This window comes from Chelonoidis abingdonii, chromosome 1, assembly GCF_003597395.2.
Source record: "Chelonoidis abingdonii isolate Lonesome George chromosome 1, CheloAbing_2.0, whole genome shotgun sequence".
Taxonomy (NCBI): domain Eukaryota; kingdom Metazoa; phylum Chordata; order Testudines; family Testudinidae; genus Chelonoidis; species Chelonoidis abingdonii.
This window is the reverse complement of record NC_133769.1, coordinates 317,496,455-317,522,186: the sequence shown is the minus strand read 5'-3', so window position 1 is coordinate 317,522,186 and position 25,732 is coordinate 317,496,455. Positions and strand designations below refer to the sequence as shown.

At 43.8% G+C, this 25,732-nt stretch overlaps 2 protein-coding genes across 3 annotated transcripts in view; one reads left to right on the top strand and one right to left on the bottom strand.

Moving 5' to 3' along the window:
- LOC116833574 (phosphatidylinositol 3,4,5-trisphosphate 3-phosphatase TPTE2-like) overlaps positions 1–12,538 on the bottom strand; it is a 46,646-nt gene extending 34,108 nt beyond the window's left edge. Inside the window, exons 1-2 of one of the 2 annotated variants that reach the window (XM_032795164.2) lie at positions 12,309–12,538; positions 8,650–8,742 (exon numbers count right to left, since the gene is read on the bottom strand). In XM_032795164.2, the coding sequence (XP_032651055.1) occupies positions 8,650–8,702 (53 nt within the window). In that variant the 5' untranslated portion in view covers positions 8,703–8,742; positions 12,309–12,538. The remainder of the gene's footprint in view (positions 1–8,649; positions 8,743–12,308) is intronic. The other variant, XM_075061612.1, reaches the window with a different exon arrangement.
- Positions 12,539–15,290: 2,752 nt separating this feature from the next.
- The window catches only part of LOC116833556 (fibrinogen-like protein 1), a 29,976-nt gene continuing 19,534 nt past the window's right edge, over positions 15,291–25,732 (top strand). The window contains exons 1-2 of the mRNA XM_032795146.2: positions 15,291–15,413; positions 24,387–24,471. Coding sequence (XP_032651037.1) covers positions 15,388–15,413; positions 24,387–24,471 — 111 coding nt within the window. The 5' untranslated portion in view covers positions 15,291–15,387. The remainder of the gene's footprint in view (positions 15,414–24,386; positions 24,472–25,732) is intronic.

Sequence of the window (25,732 nt, the reverse complement as noted above, 5' to 3'; positions counted from 1 at the left end):
TGGGCCTCCTAGCCAGTAAGGGTTAAGTATCTGTTTTGTTTAAACAGTTCTTCCAATGCCCATGATTTTATTACAAGTCTAGCAGTTTCTGGCACTGTTCTCAGAGCCCCAGCTCCTGCATCATGTCATTAAACCACAGTCTCAGCATTCATTTTAAGAAGTTTGTAGCCCTCATGGTTGTGAAGACTGAAGATGTGAACCTCAATGATCAAAAGGCAAAGGCAAAAAGACCTCAATTTATCTAAAAATTATGATTTAAGTCTGATTCATGATTTTTGAGACAAGGTGGTTCCAACAGATATTTTCTCACCAACGTCTGTTGGTGAGAGCCTTTGAGCTTACACAGAGCTCTTCTTCATGTCATGATTGTTGAACTTTTAGTACCTCAACACGAAATGGGAGGATTTGTAGAGAAGGGCAGCTTATAAGCAAGGATGGCAAATATGAGTAGCCCAATGCGCAGCAAAGCACAGGATGGACTAAGAGCTACAGGGTCAGCAACACTGTTTAAGTTATTGCTATTTTCCCGCCCCCCCCATTAATAAAATTGCAATAAAATATACATGAAAGAGCTGACAATCAGAAGACATTCAGTTACAGTCAAAAACATCTTTGGCTATCATACAATTTAGTATCCAGGCAGGAATAGGTAATTTAGCCTTATGGGGGGAGGTGTTAAATTGTTTAGAGTTTTCCATTTATGAAAATTTGCACTATTAATTTAAAGTTGGTATGGGGCAGTTTGTACTCTGTTGTGGAAAGTTTGATGCATGTCTTGTGCCTATACATTTAAGCATAGGCCATATGCTTAAATACCTCATGCTTAAATACCATAGCAAAGTATGGACAAAATTTAAAAAATATTGTCTTATACTGTGACAAGATACCTGAGGTAGGCCATTAATCTTCTTACATGCCCTATTTATGTAGGTCCCAAATCAAGTCACTTCAGTATAGGGTTGCCAACTTTCTAACATCAGAAAACCATATACCCTTGCTCTGCCAACTGCCTCGTCCTTTCCTCAAAGCCCTGCCCCCTCTCACTCCATCCCCTGCTCTCCCCCACTCTTTCCTCTCATGCTCATTTTCACTGCAAGGCCCAAATAGGCATATTTACTGCTTTGACAGATGTATTATGCTAAATTCAGGTTTTATTTGTTACAGGATGCTAGAGCTGGCAGCAAAATAATCAAAAAGTGTAGTTTAAAAGAAGTGAAATTTCACTAGGTTTTTTTTTTTTTTTATCTCTTTTCCTCCCCACTTCCCTTTTTTCTTAAGCAGCTTCATGTTTTTTGTTCACTAAAGTTATTGTTATTGTATTTGTGTGTGGGGAATTAGAACCACACATTATCACAGCTTCAATGGGTCCATTAAAGCCCCACTTCCAAGCCCAAATTCAAATCCATACCGCACAATTATAGAAATGCACCTGTCCAGATACCTATAAAAAAATCTGTAGAACAGAGCTGGGCAACTTTTGGCATGGCACCCACCAGGGTAATCTGCTGGTGGGCCATGAGGCATTTTGTTTACGTTGACCATCTGCAGGCACGGTTACCCACAGTTCTCAGTTCCTTTCTCTTTTAAAAACTTGTTATGAAGTGAATACACATTTCATATCAATTTGTGTGTGCAAGCCAGCAAAAGGAATAAAAGTCAAAGAGTTAGGCTGCAAATTTTATTCACAGGTATACACGTGGCAATACATACACCTCCCTATACAAAGGCACAGTCTCTTACACACATACAGTGCATGCTTGCACACACTTGAACATAAGAACGGCCGAACCGGGTCAGACCAAAGGTCCATCTAGCCCAGTATCCTGTCTGACAGTGGCCAATGCCAGGTGCCCCAGACGGAGTGAACCAATGATCAAGTTCTCTCTCTCCTGCTATCCATCTCCATCCTCTGACAAACAGAGGCTAGGGTCACCATTCCTTACCCATCCTGGCTAATAGCCATTTATGGACTTAACCACCATGAATTTATCCAGTTCTCTTTTAAATGCTGTTATAGTCCCAGCCTTCACAACCTCTTCAGGTAAGGAGTTCACAGCTGACTGTGTGCTGCGTGAAGAAGAACTCTTTTATTTGTTTTAAACCTGCTGCCTATTAGTTTCATTTGGTGACCCCTAGTTCTTGTATTATGGAATAAGTAATTTTTCCTTACCCACTTTCTCCACATCACCTCGTGATTTTATATACCTCTTCATATCCCCCCCTAGTCTCCTCTTTTCCAAGCTGAAGAGGCCTAGCTCTTTATCTTTCTCATATGGGTGGCTCTCCAAACCCCGTAGTGACTTTAGTTGCCTTTTCTGAACATTTTAGTGCTAGTATCTCTTTTTTGAAAAAGAGGAACCACATCTGTACACAGTATTCAAATGTGGGCGTACCATGGATTTATACAAGGGCAATAATATATTCTCAGTCTATTCTCTCTCCTTTTTAATGATTCCTAATATCCTGTTTGCTTTTTGACCACCGTGCACGCTGCGTGGACATCTTCAGAGAACTATCCACGAGACTCCATCATATTGTACGTCTAGTTGGGTTATTTTTTCCCAATGTGCATTACTGTACATTTTTCCACATTAAATTTCATTGCCAAAACAATCAGTTTTGTGAGATCTTTTGAAGTTCTTCACAGTCTGCTTTGGTCTTAACTATTGAGCAGTTTAGTATCATTTGCAAACTTTGCACCTCACTGTTACCCCTTTCTCACATCATTTATGAATAAGTTGAATAGGACTGTGCTTTAGGACTGCCCTTGGGAACACACTAGTTACCCCTCGCCATTGAGAATTTACCATTAATTCCTACCCTTTGTTCCTATCTTTTAACAGTTCTCAATCCATGAAAGGACCTTCCCTTTACCCCATGACAGCTTAATTTACATAAGAGCCTTGGTGAGGGACCTTGTCAAAGGCTTTCTGGAAATTTAAGTACACTATGTCCACTGGACCCTTGTCCACATTTGTTGACCCCTTAAAGAACTCTAATAGATTAGTAAGACTATTTCCCTTTACAGAAACCATGTTGACTATTGCTCAGTTTGTTTTTCTATGTGTCCGACAATATTATTCTTAACTATTGTTTCGAATAATTTGCCCAGTACTGATGTTAAGCTTACTGGTCTGTAATTGCCAGGATCACCTCTAGAACTCTTTAAATATTGGCGTACATTAGCTAACTTCCAGTCATTGGATACAGAAGCCAATTTAAAGACAGGTTACAAACCTTAGTTAATAGTTCGCAACTTCACATTGAGTTCTTTCAGACTCTTGGGTGAATGCCATCCAGTCCGGTGATTGTTAATGTTGAGTTTATCAATTAATTCCAAAACCTCCTCTAGTGAACTTCAATCTGTGACAGTTCCTCAGATTTGTCACCTACCAGAGCCAGCTCAAGGTTTGGAATCTCCCTAACATCCTCAGCCGTGAAGACTGAAGCAAAGAATCCTTTTAGTTTCTCCGCAATGACTTTATCATCTTTAAGTGCTCCTTTTGTATCTCGATCATCAAGGGGCCCCACTGGTTGATTAGCAGGCTTCCTGCTTCTGATGTACTAAAGAACATTTTATTACCACCTTCGGAGTTTTTGGCTTGCCGTTCTTCAAACTCCTCTTTGGCTTTTCTTATTACACTCGATTTGGCAGTGTTTATGCTCCTTTCTATTTGCCTCACTAGGATTTGACTTCCACTTTTTAAACTAAGTCTTTATCTCTCACTGCTTCTTTTACATAGTTAAGCCACAGTGGCTCTTTAGTTTTTACTGTGTTTCTTAACTTGCCAACACAGACACTGTTTCATACACTTTCCCAGGGGCTGCCTAAATCCTCCCTTCCTGGCTGGGTGAGGGTGGGCTGGAGGGGAAAAGTTGGGGGATGGGGAGGGAAAGAGGCCAAGGACAAGAGCAGGGTGGAAGGTATGGGGGCAGTGAAGGAGAGGAGGGGTATGGAGGGCAGATGGGGATGCGGGGTGAGGCAGAAGGCTACAAGTGCATGAGGATGTGGGGGGACAGGGGCGTATAGGAACATAATGGGAGTGCAGCAGTATATGGAGGTGAATGGGATGGGGGATAGCAGCTCTGGAAGGTGGAAAAGATGGGTGGGAGAGCACTGTAAGGGCTACAGGGCTGGGATGGCACAGAGAGGGATGCAGTGATGGGGTGGGGGTGCAGCCCCATTACCAGCATTTGGAGACGAGGATACACATACCTCCAACTCCTGGGTGCCTGCAGTGGGGCAACAGCCCATGGTTCTCAACAGGAAACATGCCACAGCTCAAGCCCAGCCACATAGGGACAGAGGGCCAGGCAGCAGTGGGAGAGGTGTATGCCATGTAACCCCTCCACAGCTGCCTGCTTAGTGCTTGCAGTGCCAGTTGCTCCCCTGGCCTGACCCAGCCAATGGGAGCTGCACCGATGGGCAGGGCAGCATGCAGACCTACCCACCGGCAGCCCCTAAGGCTAGGAGCTGGACATGCCAGCTGCTTCTGGACTCAGGAGCCGCACAGCACTAGCAGGGAGCCTGCCAGCCCTGCTGTGGTGCCGTAAACCAGACATTCAACAGCCCAGTCAGCAGTGCTGACCAGAGCTGTCAGGATTCCTTTTTAACCAAGTATCCGGTTTGACCAGGACATCTAGTCACCCTACTTAAGCATATGCATAGCCCAAGATCCACAAAGGCACTTAGGTGCCTAAGCCCCAGACATTGGCACCTAAATTCAAGTTTTGGATCCACAAAACTCCTGCTGAACCCTGTAGATCCATAAACTTGCACAGCACCTAGTTTTGCAGTAAAAATCCCTCAGGAACCCATGTTTCTGTATCTGAGCACGTGCCCAGCTGCTCACTCTAGGCATCCAGATGCCCAACTCCTGCCTAAACCACAGAGCAACTCACAAACCAACCCAGGAGAATACAGGTATTCACCTGCCTAACTCCTGTGCGGAGCCCAATCTGGTAGGTGTGCTCAGGAACTTGCCTAGACTGGTGTGTTTCCCCTGTGATCACCATCTTCACAATATTTCACCACAGTGAGAGGGAGGCTACATGTGGTCTCTGCCAAAAGCTATTAACACAGGTTGTCATGGTATTGTGGGATGTATGGACAGACGATATTTCAAGAGTTATGTAGAATAGTATGTTCCAGAGCTGATGGAGGTGAAACTAGTCACCTGGGGCAGAGGGGGTTCTCAGAGTTAACTCAGTCAAGAGTGAGAACAATTGACATCTTCCCATCCAGCCCAGCCAAGGGTTTACAGTCTAGATGAGGTGCTGGCATGGGTCTCTCTTGGGCTCCTTTGTGCTTTGTAAAGACCTTGAAAGAGGGAACCATCAGGATGAACTGAAGGCAATAATCAGGGTGTTTTGTTAAATAGGAGTCGAACTGCATGAATAGATACCATCTTGTACCCTTTTCTCCATTACAAAGACAATATTCTGCCAATGTGAGCATCTTATGAACAGGGTGACCAGATAGAAAGTGTGAAAAATTAGGACACTTTCAGTGTGGGGAAGGAATATAGTTGCTTATATCAGGATGTCTGGTCATCCTACACACGAAAGATAGAATCTAGCTCTCGACTGGAGAAGTGCTGTATGGATTGACACTGGGTAAGACATACCTTATTAGACTGAAAAGGAAGGGACCTGTGAATAAGTATAGGCTCTGGAGTGCATTTTATGTTTGTCTTATCTGTAATCATATGTTTCCAGTCCTTACACTTGCTTCTATTTCAATCTTTATCTTAAGCTTTTTCAGTAACTTCTATTTAGTTTTACTATAAACACAATTAAGTGCTGCATGCTAAGGACATCGTTGAACTGAAGTGATGCTAGTGAATGAGGGGCACTGTTTCCACAGAGGTAGCCAATCTGTGTTCATTGCGAGGGTCCAGAAGTTGAGGGACTGGGCACTCAAGTGGGACGTACAGACAGGTTGGAGGGATCTGTGCCTGGAGCCAAAGCAGAACTATGGTGGTTAACTATTGTCATAGAGTCTCTCTGCTAGGCCCCAAAAGACTCACTGAGGGAGCTAAGTGCTGGGACATGCAAGTTGCTAGCTTGCAGAGGGAAAGAGCAAGCCCTGCAGAACCCAGAGTGGAGCACTGGTGTTGCTGGCAGCTGATAGTGTTGAGCAAGTTTCCCCCTGAGGGCACAGCCAAGGCTCCTCTGCAGTAAGCAGGAGGTAGCACTTCATCCTGAATCCGTAGGGTAGCCCCAAAAGGGTCAAAGTGCTCTAACCACTGAGCTAAGGGATATTCTGATGTGGGAGCCCCACATTTCTCCTGTTGAAGCTCTTCAATAATGGATAAATAATGAAAGTGACTGAGCAGAGGGCCTGGACCAGGGTCTCCCACATCCCAGGCAGCTGCCCCAACCACTGGATTGCAGAGTCATTGCCACATCCTCTTGCCCAGCAACTATTTCTACACACTGTAACCCCTTCAACAAGAGAGAGACTGAGGGATCCTCACAGCAGAATATCCCACAGATCAGTGGTTAGAGCACAGTCCTGAGAGGTGGAGACCCCCATTCAAGTCCTCTTCCCCCTCTCTGGCAGAGAGGCTGGACTGAACCTGGGTCTCCCACATCCCAGATGGGTGCCCTAACCACTGGGCTAAAAGTTATAATGTGGACAGTGGCAGCTGCACCACCTTGTCCCTGCTCCAAATCCGCTGTTCTGTGTGCAGCCAGGCAAGAACTCAACTCATTCCCACAAGAAATGCCCTCCAGGTGGTTGGTTCCTGTTCATGGATCCCTAAGCAGAGATAGGCCTCTATCTCAAGAGATGCAAGGTGTAACACATCCCTCATTTCCCCATTGGCTAGCTTAGGCAGCTCTCTGCCTAGCAAGCTAGTTGTTGTGGATCATGTTCTAAGACTATATACACCACACTGTATAGGGCAGGGGTGGGCAAATTACAGCCCGCAGGCCACATCTGGCCCATGGCATTGCCCCTCCATGGTGCCACAGGCCCCCCACCTCTCTCAGAAGCAGCCTGGGGGGCACAGAGGGCTCCACATGCATTGCCCTTTCCTCCAGGCACTGCCCCCCACAGCTCCCATTGGCTGAGAATGGGGAACCTTGGCCAATGGGAGCTTCGGGGGAGGTACCTGGAGGCACAGCAAGAGCAACACAGAGCCCTCCACCCCCAGGGGCCGCAGCACTTCCTGGAGCAGTGCAGGCATGCAGGGAACCTGCCATGGCCCCGGTGCGTGCCACGGCCATTCCGGATCCACTTTAGGTAAGCGGCACCAGGCCAGAGCTCAAACCTCTCCTGCCCCACAACTCCCTTCTCTAAGCCCCCTGCCTGCACCTCATACACCTCCTGTACCCCAATGCCCTGCCCTGAGCCCCATCCTGCAGTCTGCACCCCCCTGTACCTCAACCCTCTTCCTTGAGCCCCCTTGCTTTGAGCCTCTTCTTACGCACTGCACCCCCCCACACACACACACCCTGCACTCCCTCCTGCACCCCAACCCCCTGCCCCAGCCCTGCATACAATTTCCCTGCTCAGATGTGGCCCTTGGCCCAAAAAGTTCGCCCACCCCAGTATAGGGAGCCTAGGTGCCTAACTCAGCTTTGTGGTTTGCAGTGCTGTTCTTGTCCTTTTCTAGGCACCTAAAAGTTGCAACATCCAAGTCTTTGTGGATCCCATCCAAGTTTAATGCTTTGCTAAAGTCAGAGCTATAGTGCCACAGATATGCACAAGAGCATATAATCTTGTCACATCTTCACAAGTGTAGCAGAAGCAACCTTTTCATTGGTTCCACAATGGACATTGTTCTAGCATAGAGCAATTTTAAGAAGTGCAAGTAGAACTGGCTGCTTCTGAAAAGCTGCCTTTCCAGTTTTGTTTGAACTCCATCAGGGATAGGAACATCTTTGGGAATGGAAGGGTAAGGAGCAAGACCATCTCCAATGTACTGAAGCATGGAAATTCAGAGTTAAGCTTGCTGCCTATCCTAATTTACTAGGCAGTAAATTAGAAATTCCAGATCAACTGCTATCATAGCTTTAGTAAATGGCATCAGTGTTACTGGATACAAATTTAGTCTTTATGTACAATAGACTTAATTCCCCTCAAAGGAAGATTTAGTTAATTTCTCTGTAATGTTTTAGTTCAGTAGTCTGACAAATGCAAGAAAGCCACCAAGATGGAATAAGATCACCACGCCTGCCACAGACTAGATATACTATATCCTTCCCAACAGAATCTCTTAGTATACCTATATGAAGACCCTTCAGTTCTTATTCCTAAATGTTTCTTTATGTACTTATATACAACTTATAATATAGTCCTGCCACGAATACAGGGGACTGGACTAGATGACCTCTCGAAGTCCCTTCCAGTTCTGATTCTACATGTTATATAAATTGGCAATTTTAAGTATGTTTTCCCTGAACTTGCCACTCTACTCCTCATGAAACACACTTTGTATAGTAAAATTATATACTGTACATATAATGGCAGCAGCCTCCCTTTAAGTGCAGAGATTTCAAATACAAACTCATTTCCACCTGGAAGTGCTTACATACTATATTGATGAGCATTAAGGAAATCCTAAATGGACAGACAAGAGGTTATACACTGTACTTAAATTCTGTAATTACTACTGGCTAGGTTTCTGGTGGACTACTCACCCATCAGCTTCTGGCAGCTCTGACCCTTGTTCATATCTCACAGTTGTCGTCATTTTGCTCTTCCCAGTTCGGTTGCTCTTAAAGAGAATGCATCTAGAAAAGTAAACAGGTTATTTCTTCAAAACATTTTACATTACTGTATTACTTCAAATGTCAGTTATGCACTAGCATCCATTGTAGGAGTTTCACATACAAGTTTAATCTAAACATTCAGAAAAATCTCCTTCATGCCTGAATTTATATAGATTTATATCCCTAAGTCAGAAAGTACTAAGCACCTGCCTAACTTTAAGCATGAGTACTTCTACTGATGTGCTTAGAGAGTTAACCACATGCACAAGCACCTTGCTGAACTGGGGTCTAGTACAATAGAACAAGGGTCAGCAACTTCTGGCATGCGGCTCGGGCCAGTCTGTTCACCTGCTGCGTCCACAGCTAAGACCGATCACGGCTCCAGGCCAATGGGAGCAGCGGCGTGGGCAGAGGGATGTGCTGGCCCCATTGACCTGGAGCGGCGAACTGCACCCAGTGGGAGCCGCAATAGGCCAAACCTATAGATATGGCAGGTAAACTGGCCCAGCCCGCCAGGGAACGGAAGTTTTTCTAACTCTGAAATGCTCATAACTGAACAAAACATTATGGTTCTTTGAAAAGTTCAAAAGTGAACATTGACTTTGAAACTTTACTATGCAGAAGAAAAATGAAACAAGCACAGGAACAGTTTCCTTGCCCTGTCACCTAAAAAAAGCTTCCTTTTAGTAGTTTACATTTAACACAGTACAGTAATGTATTTGCTTTTTTGGTTGTCTCTGTGCTGCCTGATTTGTACTGTACTTTGGGTTCCAAATTAGATGTGGTTGACCAGTCAGTTCATAACTCTGAAGTTTGTAACTTTAGTATACAACAAACCTCGTTAAGTAATTTTTAAAGCATTCCATCAGCCTTGTATCTATCCCAATGGCAGATGTTTTATCCATCTTCTCCTTTAAACCATATAGTGCATGGGAAAAGCCAGTACAGACTTAAGTGTTTCTCATCTAAAAGTGACCCGGAAATCCTAAAAATAAGTTCAAATACATTCCAGAAGCACCAAATTTATATTAGAATTTCTGGTTTACTCCTTAAATCCATCATGGACTACCCAAGTACAACTTAAACACAGTCTCTAGTTTTCTTATCATTAATGATGTTAATATCCATGAAGTGTGCAGCTTCTTCAGGGATGTTTAAAGCAATATTAAATTGAGCATTTGTATTTCAAGAGAATGGAGGTGTAGTTTCAAACTGGACCACTGAGGACTTCCGCCCATATCCACAAAGGGACTTAGCCATTCTGATGCTGAGCATCACGGCCCCTAGCTTTTAGGTGCCAGGACGGATGACACCAATCACAGAAACAACACTGATCCACAAAGCCTGAGTTAGGCACTTAGTTTCCTGTACAACGAATGGGGGGAGAGAGGTGGCTGAGACTGATCCACAAGGCTAGGTGGGGAGCCACCTAAACTAGCCAATGCAAGACGCCAGTGAGAGGGGCATGTGTTAAGCCACACCCCTCTCAGAGAGACAGGCACCAGGGGAAGATAACACATGCAGAGCCTGAAACAGCAACAGCAGGACACCTCCCTTATAACCTTGAGCCTAGTGCATAGGGGGACTCACCCACCATATGGGAGATCCCCCTGGTTAAGTCCCCTCTCCTCCTGAGGAGGAAGGGATTAGACCAGGCACCTGCCACCTCTCAGGTGACTGCCTCAACTTCTGGGACACAGTCACTCACTTTCACTGGCCTAATGAAATATTAATTATTCAATTACTTAATTACAGTGGAACAGCTTCAGCAGGAGAGCTAGCAAGGGCCCCACATCAGAATCTCCCATAGCCTGGGTGAGTACCCTATGCACTAGGCCAAAAGTTAAAAAGGAAGGTCCTTCTCCTCCTGTTTCCTCCCACCACCAGCTGTTTTGTGTGAACTTCCTTGAGGGGGCTGATCTGGTAAGTGACCTCTGAGCACACTTACTAGATCAGGCCCTATACATGACTTAGAGGGCTGTACACCTACCTTCCCCAGTTCACAAATTGCTCAGGGATTCAGGCTGGACATCCAGATGCCTATCATTAGGCAGCAGCAGGCATGCTCAGGCAGGAGACAGGTGCCTAAAGCAAGACTGCAGTACACCTAGCCAGAGGTAAAAATATAAGCACCTACACAAGCAGCTGAGTGGGAGTTTTGTGGATCACAGTTGGGCCTAAAAATGGGCTAGGCTCCTAAGCACCTTCCTGGATTGCACCCTTTGTCACTGACTTCAGACCACACAGCACAACTTTGGCAAATGAGAACAGATGGGGACAGGCAACCTAGTCTTGGAAGAAAAAGGAGTGAGATCCAGGAGTTAATGAAGGCATAGGAACATTAGTAGCTACTTCAACACACCTGGGGCACTTTCTCCCTGCCTTCATTGGGCAAGGTATTGGGCAGACAGAGAAGCTCAATGCAAAAGGGGTGCAGAGCAAATCCAGGTTGGTGAGATTTCTGTATAGAAAGGAAAGTCCATTTTAGGAAGTTTAAGCAGCACCAGGCAACGCTGCTAGGATGGTTTTAGTCTGCTTGAACTACAGTTCTGTTTAGCTTCTTAAGCAAGTATGTGTGTCCTCTGAACCCTCCCTTCCACTGACTGCAATACAATGCAGTCTCTTTCCTAGACTGTAATGGAAGATCATGACATTTGTGTAGGCTAACAATGCTGTACCTTGTACATGACATTAGCAAGGGAGATGCAGCGTCAACATGAGATTCTAGCTGTCTCTTCTCTCATGTAAACAGCATTCTGATTTGGTTGTCAGCCAGTGAGTTCACCACATCAGCCATTTATTGAAGTGAGCTTTGTGTTACTTCACAGAACTGGCCTAACCAGGAGCCTAACGCTTGGGTAATGCATCAGCAGTAGCACGGGCAGGACCGGCGCTAGGGGTTTTAGCGCCCTAGGTGCACAGCAATAGTCGTGCCTGCGGGAGGTCCACCCGAGCAGCTGACCGTCTGGAGCCACGACTACGGCAGCTCCACTGGAGCCACCTGCCTCCCCCTCCAGCAAAACGCCACCCACCAATAATCCTGGCGCCCTAGGCAATTGCCTAGGCTGCCTAAATGCAAGCGCCAGCCCTGAGCGCAGGGAAGTTAGGCACTCTGGAGGAGGGTTAGGGGTTACTTCTCCATTCCTCCCATAGGAACAAGAGGGGAGATGTCAACAGAGAGATTTTAAATGATCAGTATATTCCCCGGATTCTCACTATACCAGAGGCCTACTCCATCCCCAGCGGGAGTTAAAGGAGCCTCGGGGCTGCCCTGCACAGCTCCCGGCCAGCCTGCAGCCCCAGAGCAGCTGTTTGTGTTTGTTACGCCACAGCTGTTTGCCTTGGACACCAGACAAGCCAAGAGAGCGGAGACGGGAGGAAGTGATGCGCGTTTCGCCACACACACAGATCCCGCGGCAGGCACATCTGCAGAGCTCTAATTCCCGCAGTGGCAGATTGAGTCAGGAACAACCCACGAGGAAATCGCTTTGATTTTCTGTATCAGGCGGCGTCTCCCCTCCCCCTAAGCCCGCTGGGGACCAGGTGTAGGGGGCTCGAAGCCCCTCTCCCGGACATCTCCCCCTTACCTAAGCTCTGCACGCGGGGCTCTGCGCTGCTGGCTCCCGGGGTGACTCAGGCGAGGAACCCGACCCCGCAGCCAGAGAGCTGAGAAGTCTCGTGACCGGCTCAAAGTTTAGCTCAGGCGCAAGCTCCTCTCCGCTCTCTGCAGACTCAGCAGGGAGGGTTTGTTCTTAAACGTCCTACGCTTTATGTTAAATATAAAAAAAAGTCCCTCGCTACAGTAATTCCAGTTCCAGCTCCCTTCGGTGCAGCTCAGCTCAGCAGCAGCAGCAACAGCTGCTTGCTGCTCCCGGCTTTATTGCATTACGGCGGGGAGCAGGCGGCGCTGAATGAGCCTTGTGCTGCTGGGGGGGAGAGCCGCCCACTCCAGCTCCACACCTGATTCCCATCAGTGCTGCTCACGCCCTGCCTGCTGCGGCTCAGCAAACTGCTGGCCGGCTTCAAGCCCAGGCAGGAGCTGAGCGGCCACTCGGGCAGTACAGAAGTCTCCTGCCAAGGGACCACCATGGCCACGTGGTAACAGGCAGGTCCCTCACCACTAATAGCAGAATAATGAGTGGTTCGTGCATGGTATTTGTCATGCCTGGGTCTCAGAGTGCTTAATACAGTGCCAATGCGTGCGGAGTGTCCCTTCCCATCTTAATGTTGTCACCGTTTGTTTATAACAACAGTTCCAGGCTCTGGCAGGCCCCTGCTCCTACAAACATTCATGAAACCTTATTTACACAAGTAGCCCTCTGAAGTCTTTTCAAGGATTATAGCCACCTGGCTCTTTTTGAAGGATTATAGCCACCTGGATAAAACTGTGTACAGTATATGCATAAAGGTTAGCAGGCGAGGGCCTATGTTAAGGGCTAGCAATGGTAAGGGCCAGGAAATGCCAAGCCTGGAATAGGATGACCAGACAGCAAAAGTGAAAAATCGGGAAAGGGGGCGAGGGGTAATAGGAGCCTATATAAGAAAAAGACCCAAAAATCAGGACTGTCCCTATAAAATCAGGACATCTGGTCACCCTAGCCTGGAAATCAGTATTGCTTAAGGACCTGTTCCAGCTCCTGCTTACTTTAATAAGAGTGAACATGTCAGGAAAACTAAGCACATGGGTACCTGCAGGATCTTGTCCTAAGTCTGTAATGATTACAATAAATGCACACCTATCACATTCAGGTTGGGGCCTTCTTCTAAACTATTGGCTTATTATAGGATTAGTTAATTAATCTAGCACAGCACTTTGAAAATGTACAGTGCTCTATAAGGCCTCAGTCCTGTAATGTGCTGTACGCAGGTGGACCCTTCCACCTGCATGAAGTCCTACTGAAGTCAGTGGGGCTTGTGGGCAGACAAGGGTCCACCCACATGCAGAACATTGCAAAATAGGGATCCACGTGCCACAGATCTAGCTTCTTTTATGGTTCCTGTCACCTTGCCATCTAAGATGATTTGGGATCACTTTGGATGCATTATTACAAGTTATCATTATCTAAGCCCTTCGTTGCTAATACATGATAGTAAAAATGCTGTAATCTTCTCTCTGATTTGTTTCTGTAAATCTATGCACTGTATAAATCTGCTCTTTGGCCATCCCAGTGCACTTTATGTCCAGTTTGTGGTGTTTGTCAATATAGGCCTCGATCCTGCAAAGCCTTGTGTAGTTACTTAGGGGTGGACTACACTGAAAACTTACATTGACACAGCTATATGAGGGGTGTGAAAAATCTACACCCCGAGAGATGTAGCTATGCCAACCTATCCCCGGTGAGCTAAGAGGTGAAAACATTATCTAAAAGTGCTAGGTGACCCTACCGCCTCTTGGTGAGGAGGATTAACTACAGTGATGGAGGAACCCCACCTGTTGCTGTAGCAAGTATCTACACTGAGGTGCTACAGTGTGCTGCTATGATGTCTTAAGCGTAGCTATACCCTTAACTTTCTGTACTGTGAGTGTGAGTCATCCCATTGAAGCCAATGGGATAATTCTTAGTGTGTACATGGAACTGACTGCTCACAATATATAACACATAGTGTGTAAAGTTAGGCACACACGTACATCTTTGCAGGTCTTGGGCCTTTGATTGTAAACTGTGAGAGGCAATGTGTTTTGGGTTATTTTGTGCCTTAACAATATTCTAATTTGAGTAGTTCAATATTTACCTCCTACTCAAGAAAAACAACCACTCTTTTGATGATCGTAAGGCCTTATCTACATGGGAAAGCTTTACCAGTTATACTGGTAAAAACTCCTGTGGACACTCTTGCCCCAGTATAGAAGTGCCTTTTTTCAGTTTATCTTAAATCCCTTCCCAAGTAACATAAAATAAACCCCCCAAAAAAGGGCAATCTTATATCGGAATAGGAGTGTCCACAGGGGTCTTATACAAGTATAACTATATTGGTTTAAATTCACATCTTAGATTATACTGGAAAACATATTTGTGTAGACAAAGTCTTAGCATTTTTAATCAGATAGGCTTGGGTGATTAGCTTTGTTAATTTGTCACTGCTTATTTTAGTTGGTACCTTTCATTAAAAGAACACCCTTGATTATATTTTTGTAGATTTTTTTCTTTTTTTCCACAGACTATAAGGGTGTCTGGCTCAGATCCCCAAAGGTATTTAGGGATCTGGGCCTCTGACACTTGAAACGTTTTCTCTACTGATTCAGCCCTTTTCCACCCGGCAACTTCTGCCTAGTTTTTAGAGAGAGACTTTCAAAGAGGGAGTTTGGCACCCAATTGTCATTTGAAAATGTCTGTATTACAAAGAGAGCTGAAATTAGCAACACTGTGTGGGTTTTCCACAACTGTAACTTTTGCAGTGATTTGTCATTTAAAAATAGCCTGCCTTTTGTGTCTCAACATCACTCATCACATCAGCACAACTCCCAAAGCAGTGTTCACTGCAGCTGCATGGCCCAGCAGAGGGAGCTCACAGTGTGCTTTAGTAAGTCCTGTCCAAGAGGTGGTCACCCTGTTTGAGTTTGTTTGTTTAGTTGTAAATTTCTCAGTGATGAAATGGCAGGAATCATTGTTTTCTAAAAACGAAACAAAGCCCCTTTGATGAATACTCAGAATTTGGAGCACTTTTATGCATGGAACTGAAACAAATGGAAGGTAAGGTATATTTTACACCTGTAACTCGTAATGATATCTTTTAAAATGTGTGTTTTCCCCCTTCCTCGACAGTTTTCCTTTTGCTTAGTCCTAGTAAAAGATCTTCATATGAAAACTGCTCTCTGCATTATAGTTACTATATTGATACCTGATAACATAAATTTCTTAAACTTGTCACAAATTCCAGTACTAAACAAACAACAAAACCTTGATTCTGTTGGGTTTCATTTGGTTTGATACACTGGATTAGGATTGTTGCAGCCACAAGTTAAAGCAGAGAAGTACGTATGAAGCTGAAGATGGGAGGGAAACAGACCAAGTCCAGGCTAAGTGTAACAAACATATGGAATACACCACTATTAAGATCAATAAGTAGTAAATTGTAACTTACGTAAAGTCAATAAAACAAATGAATTAAATAAATGTGTTGAAGAAACAGCAGGACATTTCTGGAAACTAATAAGATGATGATGAGAAGATGAGGAGGAGCTTTTACGTTTACCCTTTTGGTGATGAACATTTTTACATGTGCTAGTTTTTTGTTTTTTTTCTAAGGGCTTGATCCTACAGTACTCGGGGACGCACAATATGGATTCATTTCAGCTGGGGCTTATGTGTGTGGAATGTATTTAGGATCAGAAGGAAACTATTTAGAGGAGAGTGTGTGAATGCAGTAGCTTGATTTCCCCTGCTCTGTATTTCTTGTGTAACAAAATAGGAGTGTGATGTTTTGCGATGCATGGCTCATTTGAGATGCTGACTTTTCCCAAGAATCATTGTGCTCAGAAATACAAGTAGCAAGAGCGAGGGGACAACTTGAAAGGGCTTTGGGTCTGATTCTCTGTTGCCCTTTACACCAGTTCTGCGGGCATAAAGGAGCCATAAACCAGCCAGATATGCTTCCTACATAATAGAAGTGGACTTGAACCAAATTTTGAGATCAGAACATCTCTGACTTTTCATTGTTCAAAATATGTATCCAGGACTGACTTTTGTGGGTTGGGCCTAATTCTAATTATTAGTACTTCTATTATTACAAATTGTACAGCACTGTCTGTCCTTTACCAGTGTTGCCAGCTTTCTTCATGAGACTCAAGAGCCTTGGTGTATTTTCTTAAAGCTTCAGCTCCTGAAGGCAAGTGATTATATTAGAATCTTAGCTTTCATTTTTTTAGTACGTATCTAATTTTCACATTTGTGGAGGAAGGCTTAAAACCATGACCCGAATGTATCCTAAAGGGTCAGAAGGTTGAAGGCAGATAAATAGAACCATAAATGTTTAGTTTTGAGAGTTCTAAATGAGATTTTTATGCTGATCTTATTATTTGTGGAGGTCCAGTTTCTCCTGAGGTTGGCAGTACTGCTTTACAGCCATTTAAAAAGACATGAGTCTAGTTCTGCTCTCAAAGCCATTTTCAGCAGTGTGAATTGACAGTGGTCCATTACTAGACAGAAATGATCATGCAGAAAAGGCAGAAGCGTTCAAGAAATATTTCTGTTCTATACTTGGGAAAAAGTGGGATGATGTATTCATATTATGTGATGATGATAAAATACTTTCCACAGGCATAGTTTCACTTCTGTATTTGGGAAGGCAGTTCCAGTCAGCTCAATGGAACCATGAGGGAGGAGGGGCAAATTCTGCACCTGCCTGAGGCTTGCAGTTTGGGGAGACAGTGCCTCCGGTTCCCCAGATATACACTCATGATTCCAACAGTAACTCAGGAGAATGTTAAAAAAAACAGCTACAAATGTTCTACATTTTAAAATCAGCAGGTCAGGATAATTTGTATGTGAGAGTTTTAAAAGAACTGGCCAAGGACCTCACTGTATTATTCTTGTTAATTTTCAATGTTTTGAAACAGTGGGAAAGTTCCACGGGACTGGAAGAAAGCTAGTGTTGTGCCAGTATATAAAAAGGGTAAATGGGATGACCCAGGTAATTATAGGCATGTCAGCCTGATGTTGACCTCAGGCAAAATGGTTGAACAGCTGATACAAGAACTTGACTATTAATAAATTAATATAATTAATGTCAATCAACATGGGCTTCTAGAAAATATTTATTAATGAGGAGATACACCTATCTCATAGAACCAGAAGAGACCTTGAAAGGTTATCAAGTCTAGTCCCCTGCCTTTACTAGCAGAACCAAGTACTGATTTTGCCCTAGATCCCTAAATGGTTCCCTCAAAGACTGAGCTCACAACGCTGGGGTTAGCAAGCTAATGCACAAACCACTGAGCCATCCTCACTCTTCTACCCAAAAGAATTTGCCAAACTAATTTAGTATCTTTTTTTCATGAGCTTATAAATTTGGTTGATAAAGGCGATATGTTGATGTAATATATTTAGACATCGGTAAGGCATTTGTCTTGCTACCACACAACATTTTTATTAAGAAACAAGCAAGATTCAAAACCAGCCTGGCATGCATTAAATGGATTAGAAGCTGGCTAACTGATAAGTGCAGTGTGTAGCTCCAATGGTGCAAGTGGCACAGTTGCGCCATGGCCCACAAGATTGTGGGGGTACGCTTTACCTGCTGTGATGCCACTCATTCAATGCCACTCACTCATATTTGGCCCTGCCACATCTCTGCCAGATGGAGGAGGGCTGAGTCAAACCTGAGCAGTGCTGCGACCCATGTAATGAGTTGCAATATCATTCTCCACTTGAATTTGGCCCATTCCTTGTGCACACAGGATGGGGAATGGGAGCGAGTGGAGCCTCTGGGCAGCGAGGATCAGGCAGAGCCATCTAGCCAGGATGGGAGTGGAGCAGTTAGCTGGGGGGTGCCAGTGAGTGGCCAGGAAGGTCCAGAGGACAGTGGGTGAGGGGCTGACAGCAAGTTGTTGGTAGGCTATGGGTTGAGTAGGGAGTGTTTGGGGGACTGTGGGGTATGTGGTTGGAGTGAATGGGGCATGTTGAAGCTGGTGGGGTGAGTTGTGGGGTTTATAAGGAATATTGCGGGGAGGGTAGGTTGGAGCTGGGATTTTGGACATAAGCAAAATTTTTGATTCTGGAATCAGAAAGGGGGCCCTTAACCTATTCTTGCACCAGAGCCCTCTGGGGCCTTGTTACATCACTGGATAGGTCTCAAAATGAAACTGTAAGTGGCAAATCATAGAATCATAGAATATCAGGGTTGGAAGGGACCTCAAATCATCATTAAGCACTTGTGTTTCCAATGGGGTCCCAGAGGGATCAGTTCTTAGCCCTACACTGTTTAACATTTTTATCAGTGGCCTAGAATAAAACATAAAATCATCACTGATAAAGTTTGCAGATGATACAAAGTTTGGGGGAGTGGTGAATAGGGAGCAGAAATTTGATGATCGAGAGTTCTTCAGTGTAGACACAAAGGTATAACACAGTCCAATGGTTGTAAGTTGAAGGTAAGTAAATTCAGACTCTACATAAGGTGTACACTTTTAACAGTGAAGGTAGTTAACCATTGGAGCAACTTACCAAGGGTCATGGTGGATTCTATATCACTGGGAAGTTTTAAATCAAAGTTGGATGTTTTTTTAAAATATATGTTCTAGTTCCAAGGCCTATGGCCTGGAGGTTAGACTATATGAGCACAATGGTCCCTTATAATCTATGAATCTATTATTTCAGTGCAGCTACTCCTGATTTTCCCTGATATAAGTGAGATCAGAACCAGGTCCATGTCCTTGCCCTGAGGTACTTACACTCTAATTAAATTTGTGACAACAACCCATTAGAGTCACATATGCTACATACACAGTAGCTAAACTGTCAGAGTGATCTCTGCTTACTCTCCTTTCTCCTGCCACTACTTTTCCATTGTGCTTAAGTTATTCTGGCTATTCTTTTTTAGCAAACTAAGGGGCCTCTAATGTATACATTTTGTTTTTAATAGCTTAAAATCACAGCTTCCAATTTTTACTGATTTTTATTGATTTGATCTTTTTAAAAAAATCCTTGATCATTGGAATCAAGGGCTGAATTAAAAATGGGTTCACCAGGACTTGCTGCTGGAGCTAATTTCTCTGAAGCCTGAAATGGGGTTCTCCAATATATGCCTCAAAGAGCTTTGTGATGCCTTGGCTATATACTCCTCTGCAAATTAAGTGAATCGGTCCTAATTGCAGTGTAACACCCTGGCACCCCCTTATTCACCACTGTCATGTAATTAGGATATGCTTTGTACAAAGTGTGCCTTGTGAGGTATTATTGTAAACATCTTGATCTGCTAGACATTAATATCTTGTTGGATTGTATGTGTTACTGTCATATGTGAAGTTACGAGGTTTGGCTATGTATGTGCTACTGAAACATGTTGAGAGGTTGAGAACACCCTCAAGCTGCCTTTCAGGTACAACAATAGAAAGGCCAAACAATGATTATGGCTTATTGAGGACATACACACACGCACAAGGATTACTCCAGGAACAGTGTACAACAGAAACCTCTCAGAGATAGCACTACACAATGGGAATTGTTTGACCCAGGTCACAGCAAAAAAACTTTCCAGCAAGTTAGAAGAAGATATAAAAGGGAGATATGACTTCATGAGGGGATCTCACTCTCCCTACAAGAACACACCTGAAAGTATCAGAGGAAAAGGATTGAACTCGGTGTAGGGATGAAGTGCTGGCCGCAGACTAAAGGGATTTCTAGCCTATATATGGAAACTTGATAGACTGTTTGTATGATCAGTCAGGGTGAGAGACTATGATTCATCCTATCTAATATTGTAGGCTTAGTTTGCAATTGTTTTATTTCTTGTGGTAATCTACTTTGATCTGTTTGCTATCCCTTATAATCGCTTAAAAGCTGTCCTTCTGTAGTTAATAAATCTATTTCATATTTTATCTAAAACACTGTGTGTTGAATGAAGTGCAAAGGGGATAAATCTCAGCTCATGAGCAAGAGTTGGTGCCATGTCTACTTTCCTTTGTAGAAGTGGCAGACTGGGTAGTAAATTCATACTGGCCGGGTTTTGACCAGGGCAGGGTGGTACAGCTCTGGGGTCATAGGCTGGGGAGCTGGGAGTATTTTGTCTGTAGCTTCTGTATTATGGGTTCATGAGTGGCTGGCCAGAGCATTCATGAACACAGCTGGGTGTGGTCCCTGCCTGTGGATGTTGGTTTGAGTGTAAGCTTAGAGGACTTCGCAGCTTGTCACAATGTCACAGTGCAAGAGGGAACCAGAGCGAGACAGAGTGCTCAGCTGCACCTCAGTTCCAGATGGCACCCCGGGGAGGAACCTGTCACATGAAGTTCATGAAAATCCAGTTTACTAGCAACAAATCAAGCATGCAAGATACTGTGGATATATTTACAAGTACCAATAATTATACATACCTTCAAAAAACTGTGCAGTGCTTTATGTAGCACTTTTCAGCCATAGATCTCAAAGCACTTTACTAAAGAGGGCAGTATCATTATCCCCATTTTACAGAGGAGGAAACTGAGGCCTAGAGAGGTGAAGTGACTTATCCATGCTCACCCAGGAGGTCAGTGGCAGAGCTGGGAACACCTGGTTCTTCTGGGTCCCCCTGAAAGTGGTGTAAAAATGGGGCAATGTGTAAAACAGTTAATATTTGCAGACAGCATGACTGTAGTGCTGAACATTTTACAAAGAGTGAATCTGACTTAGTTCTAAAAAGCTGAATGGGAATTAATATTGCAGTTCATGTATCTGCCATGCATATTCCTGGAAAAGAAAATGCTTTTGCAAATGTGCTGTCAAGGGATTTCAACAACTGTGAGGAGGCATCATTAGAGAACATGCAATGTTCATATTTACTGAGGATGACTCAATTATTTTTAAGTAGAAGCCAAATGGAGCTGTACACAGAGACACTCTTCTGCAACATCTGCTTCAGATGATCTCCACACCACACCAGGTCCTTGCCTAACATCTCTGCTATCCCTAAGGTTTGGTCTAAACTAGGAAAATAAGTCATGTCTGAAAATATCTAAACAAATATGTTTTAACTAATATGATTATAAACATGACTTGAGCCCAGATCCTCAATGATATTTAGGTGCTTAGCTCCCATTGATTTCAATGAGAGAGAGATTCATAAACCTCTTTGAGATTCTGAGCCTTGGCACCTAGTGTAGGCAGGCCAGGTCATGTTTAAAAGCCTATTAGCTGATCGTGATAAACCATAGACTCCTGCATAGGGAAGAGTTAACATGTTTTCAAACATGACTTATCTACCCAGTCTCGACTAGTCTCATGCTTCTGCATGAGTTTTGCTTCTGTAAGGAGGGGGTTAAAAGTCAACAAGGAGGTCACAATTTGTCCCAGGGCTAATAAATGGCAGCTTTTAAAAACCTAATTTAGAGACCAAACCAAGAATCTGGTGGAGGCACAATAAGACCCTCTGTGGGAGCATCTGATTGTGGGTCCCCAGCCAATTGTCAGGCTAGCAAAGGTGGGAGCCCTGTGCAGATGGGGAGTAGAGAAGGGGAGTAGCAGAAGGGGAGAAAGTACAAAGATCAGAGACTTTTGGGTTCTGTGAAGGGTTTGGAGAGTCCTTCAGGAAGGGGTGGGATATTAAACCCTAATCCTGCAAGCACTTATGCACATACTGAACTTTATACACAGGAATAGTTTCATTGGCTCCAAAGGGCCTATTCACATATGTAGAGTTAAGCATTTGCTTATGTACCTGCAAGATGGTGGCCTTTATTTGTGTGTATGTTTTTAAATGGAGCTGGGTCATGTGTAACTCTTAAGATTGTGCTCTCGGTTACACCCAGGCAGCCCCATTGACATCAACAACCGATAGGCAAGAACAGCAATTGTAAGTATTGGCTGACTAGATCTAACTAAAAGAGAGATTGTTAACAGATGAAAAGTCAGGAATACTAATAATTCAACATCTGGGAACCATTAGCTTAGCTTCTTTGACCCAGATTCACAAAGGTATTTAGGCACTTAACTCCCACTGATTTCAGTGGAAGTTAGGAGTCTAAATACCTTTGAGGATCTGGGTTTTTTGAAGTCAGTGAGGGCTGGGGAAGGAAATGAAGCACTCTGCAGGGTAGAACCCAGAAAGAAAAAATGGAGGAGGAGAAGTTTTGTTCATTTAATTTCATAGTTTAAAAAACTGGCTATTAGAACAGGGCTACTTCCAAACCTGAAGGAAAAGCATTAATTTGATAATAAATAATATCTGTGGCTGAGAAATGGGTGAAGAGTGCTGATCTCTTACAGGAGAAAGGGGAACGCTATTTTTATTAATAAAATGGTATTATTACACTTTTGTAATAGAATTGTTTTCAGTAATAATATGGGGGCTATGCAGAGACTGAATGACATGTCATTTGGCATCATTAGCTATTCTCTTGAGTGACCAAACAATTGCCTTGTAAAATGGAGAATTCCTCCTATTCTCCTGAAAATAAATATTAATTATTTGGCCCTAATGCAGAGGGAGTGGCCTGTCTCTATTATTTTTTGCTCCATTTACCACAAACCTCCTTGTTTTTGTTAACTAGAAAACCCGATCTTCCCATTTTGAGGTTAATTACACAACCACAACCCTTCTGAGGCTTCAGTGTACTAGAGTCTTGCTTAATATCCTCATTTTCTACTCTCCAGTTCAGATTTCCTGTCCTTTGGCATTCAGATTTCTGTTTTCTATATTTTTAGACATAAACCAGATTAAACAACAATGCAAATAAACACTGAGTCCAAAAGACTGCATTCATACTTGCTTATGGAATTTACTGTAATTAGCACGGCTGTATTAAATTTATAGGGGAACACCCATGGGGAAAGTTAGCTTCAGTAATTCATTTAAAGGCTTACATAAATCATTCTTCGTTGCACTTTACAGTTAAATAATGTGAACAATGATGCCTGGCAATGGAACCTTTCCCTTTTAAAGAACATCATTGATATAAACATGATTTTAGTCTCCTCATACTCAGAACAAGTAGGATTAGCATTAGGTAACAATCAAGCAAAATGATTAGGTTTTGAGCAACTGTTTAATGCAAGAGATTCCAAATATATTTTTAAGCTTGGCAGAATTTTATTTATACATTTTAAAAATTTCGATGAATAATACTAATGTTTACTTTTAAGCATTTATTTTATTTAAATTTCCATAATTGTGCAAAATTATAGGTGTTAAACATTTTTCCCCAATTTTTATCAATTTAAAATTTCCACAGCTGTGGGAAACTGTGGGGTTTAAGATATTGGGGGAGGGGATAGATTTTTTGTTGTTTTTGCACATTTGCTATTTTGTTTATACAAAATATTGTTATGCAAAACACGGTGGACAGTTTTGCCATTTGACCCATATTCATTTCCATGTAGTTGACTTCAATCTGCTTACATTTATTTCAGATGAGACTTTAGTTACCACACTGTCTTGTCTGCTCAGTGTGGTAACTGAACAGCCTTGGCACATTTTGTCAGAGCTGAGGCTTCACCCTGGGTCCCTACCCAAATGTATCCCTCCCCGCACGGTTCGGCAGGAAGGTGCACCAGTCGCTTGCCTGACTGCTGTCCCCACCTCAGAGCTGAACTGCATTTCAGTGGTGGGTGAAGTGTATACGGAATATAAGGCAAAATCTTGCAGTCTTTACTCCAGCAAAAACCAGTGAAGTTAATGAAAGTTTTGCCCGACTACAAGATTTCAGCCAACTAGTTGTAAGGAACTCTATAAAGAGATTACCAGTAAAATAACATGCACTGTAAATGGTGCATGTGCCTGTCTGTGGGAGCCAGAGGGGCTTGCTAGAGTGTCATTCATCCCATCAGGGAGGCACTGAGCTAGGAACCCATGGCACTGTATCTGGACCATGAGTCCCAGCCCTTTCTAAGATGCATCTTCTTTTCATTTTGTACTCCATGTCATTTCATGTACCTTCTTTAATAAGTCCTGTCACACTTATAGAGGACTTCATTGTGGTTGTGTTTTTGGTGGAGTTAAATAAGCACATAGTACAGTAAATTCATTATTCTCCCCAGGCTACATGAAATGATTACAATGAGATCCTGGTTGCTGTTGCTACTTCTGCTTGTGAGATTGTGTTCTCCTGCACCTAGACTTCCGGTAGGTATCACTTGACTATAGTTTGTATCATCTCTGTTAGCTGATTACTATTTGTTGTTTCCAAGAGCATCCACAGTGTGCTTGGTAGGGCAAAAACACAAAAAAAGACATGGCCCCTCTCCTAAACAACTCACTTCCTAAAAAGATAAATCAGACAGAGGGATGTAGGAGTGGAGGAGGAGGTATTACAGCATGCAGGTAAAACAGTCAGGTGAGAATTGTCTGATCCAGATAATAAGAGTGTTTACATAATATAGGGGGTTGGGTTTCATTGTGGTTGGTTGGTATATATGGGGACATTGTACTGTAAGATTTATAGACTATGCCTACAACCGTGCCACAAATCAGTCAGTTAGTTTCTTGTAGGCATCACTAGTGGAAGGTGGTCTTCAGGATGTACACCTCTACCCCGATATAATGCGATCTGATATAACACAAATTTGGATATAACGCAGTAAATCAGTGCTCTGGGGGGGCGAGGCTGCACACTCCGGCAGATCAAAGCAAGTTCGATATAACGCGGTTTCACCTATAAAGCAGTAAGATTTTTTGGCTCCCGAGGACAGCGTTATATAGGGGTAGAAGTGTATTTGAAAGCAGAGGAGGGAATAATTTTGTGGATGAGATCTGCAAATAGCTCTTTTGGGGCCCAGTCATGAGAGGTGCAACTCCCATTTAGTGATTTATTTGTGGTGTTTTTCTCAGAGTGCCAAGCATTCGAATTCCATAAAGGTAGCTGGAGAGGAAGGATGGCCATAAGGTTACAGAATAGTATTGTCAGATCTGCATTCTCTTCGTGCCTGTGCCCACGGCCAGCTCCAGCACTTTTGCCGCCCAAAGCAGTGAAGAAAAAAAAAAGCTGCAATCGGCGGCACTTCGGTGGGAGCTCTAACGTCGCCGCTTTACTATTGGGCGGCAATTCGGCAGCGGGTCCTTCCCTTCAAGAGGGACTGAGGGACCCACCGCTGAACTGCTGCTGAAGACCTGGACGTGCCGCCCTTTCCCATTGGCCGCCCCAAGCACCTGCTTGGTCCGCTGGTGCCTGGAGCCGGCCCTGCCTGTGCCGTGCCTGTACTCTCCACGTGACCTCAGGCAAATCACTTCACCTCTTTGTAGCTCAATTTAACTGAGTTCAAAATTGGGATAACAATACCCCCGTACCTCGCAGACAGGCTAGTGAAGGGGACTAGTGAAGCTAACTCTTTGGAAACTGCTTTGAGATGGAAGGTGCTTTGAATGGGAAGCATTATCTGATACCAGA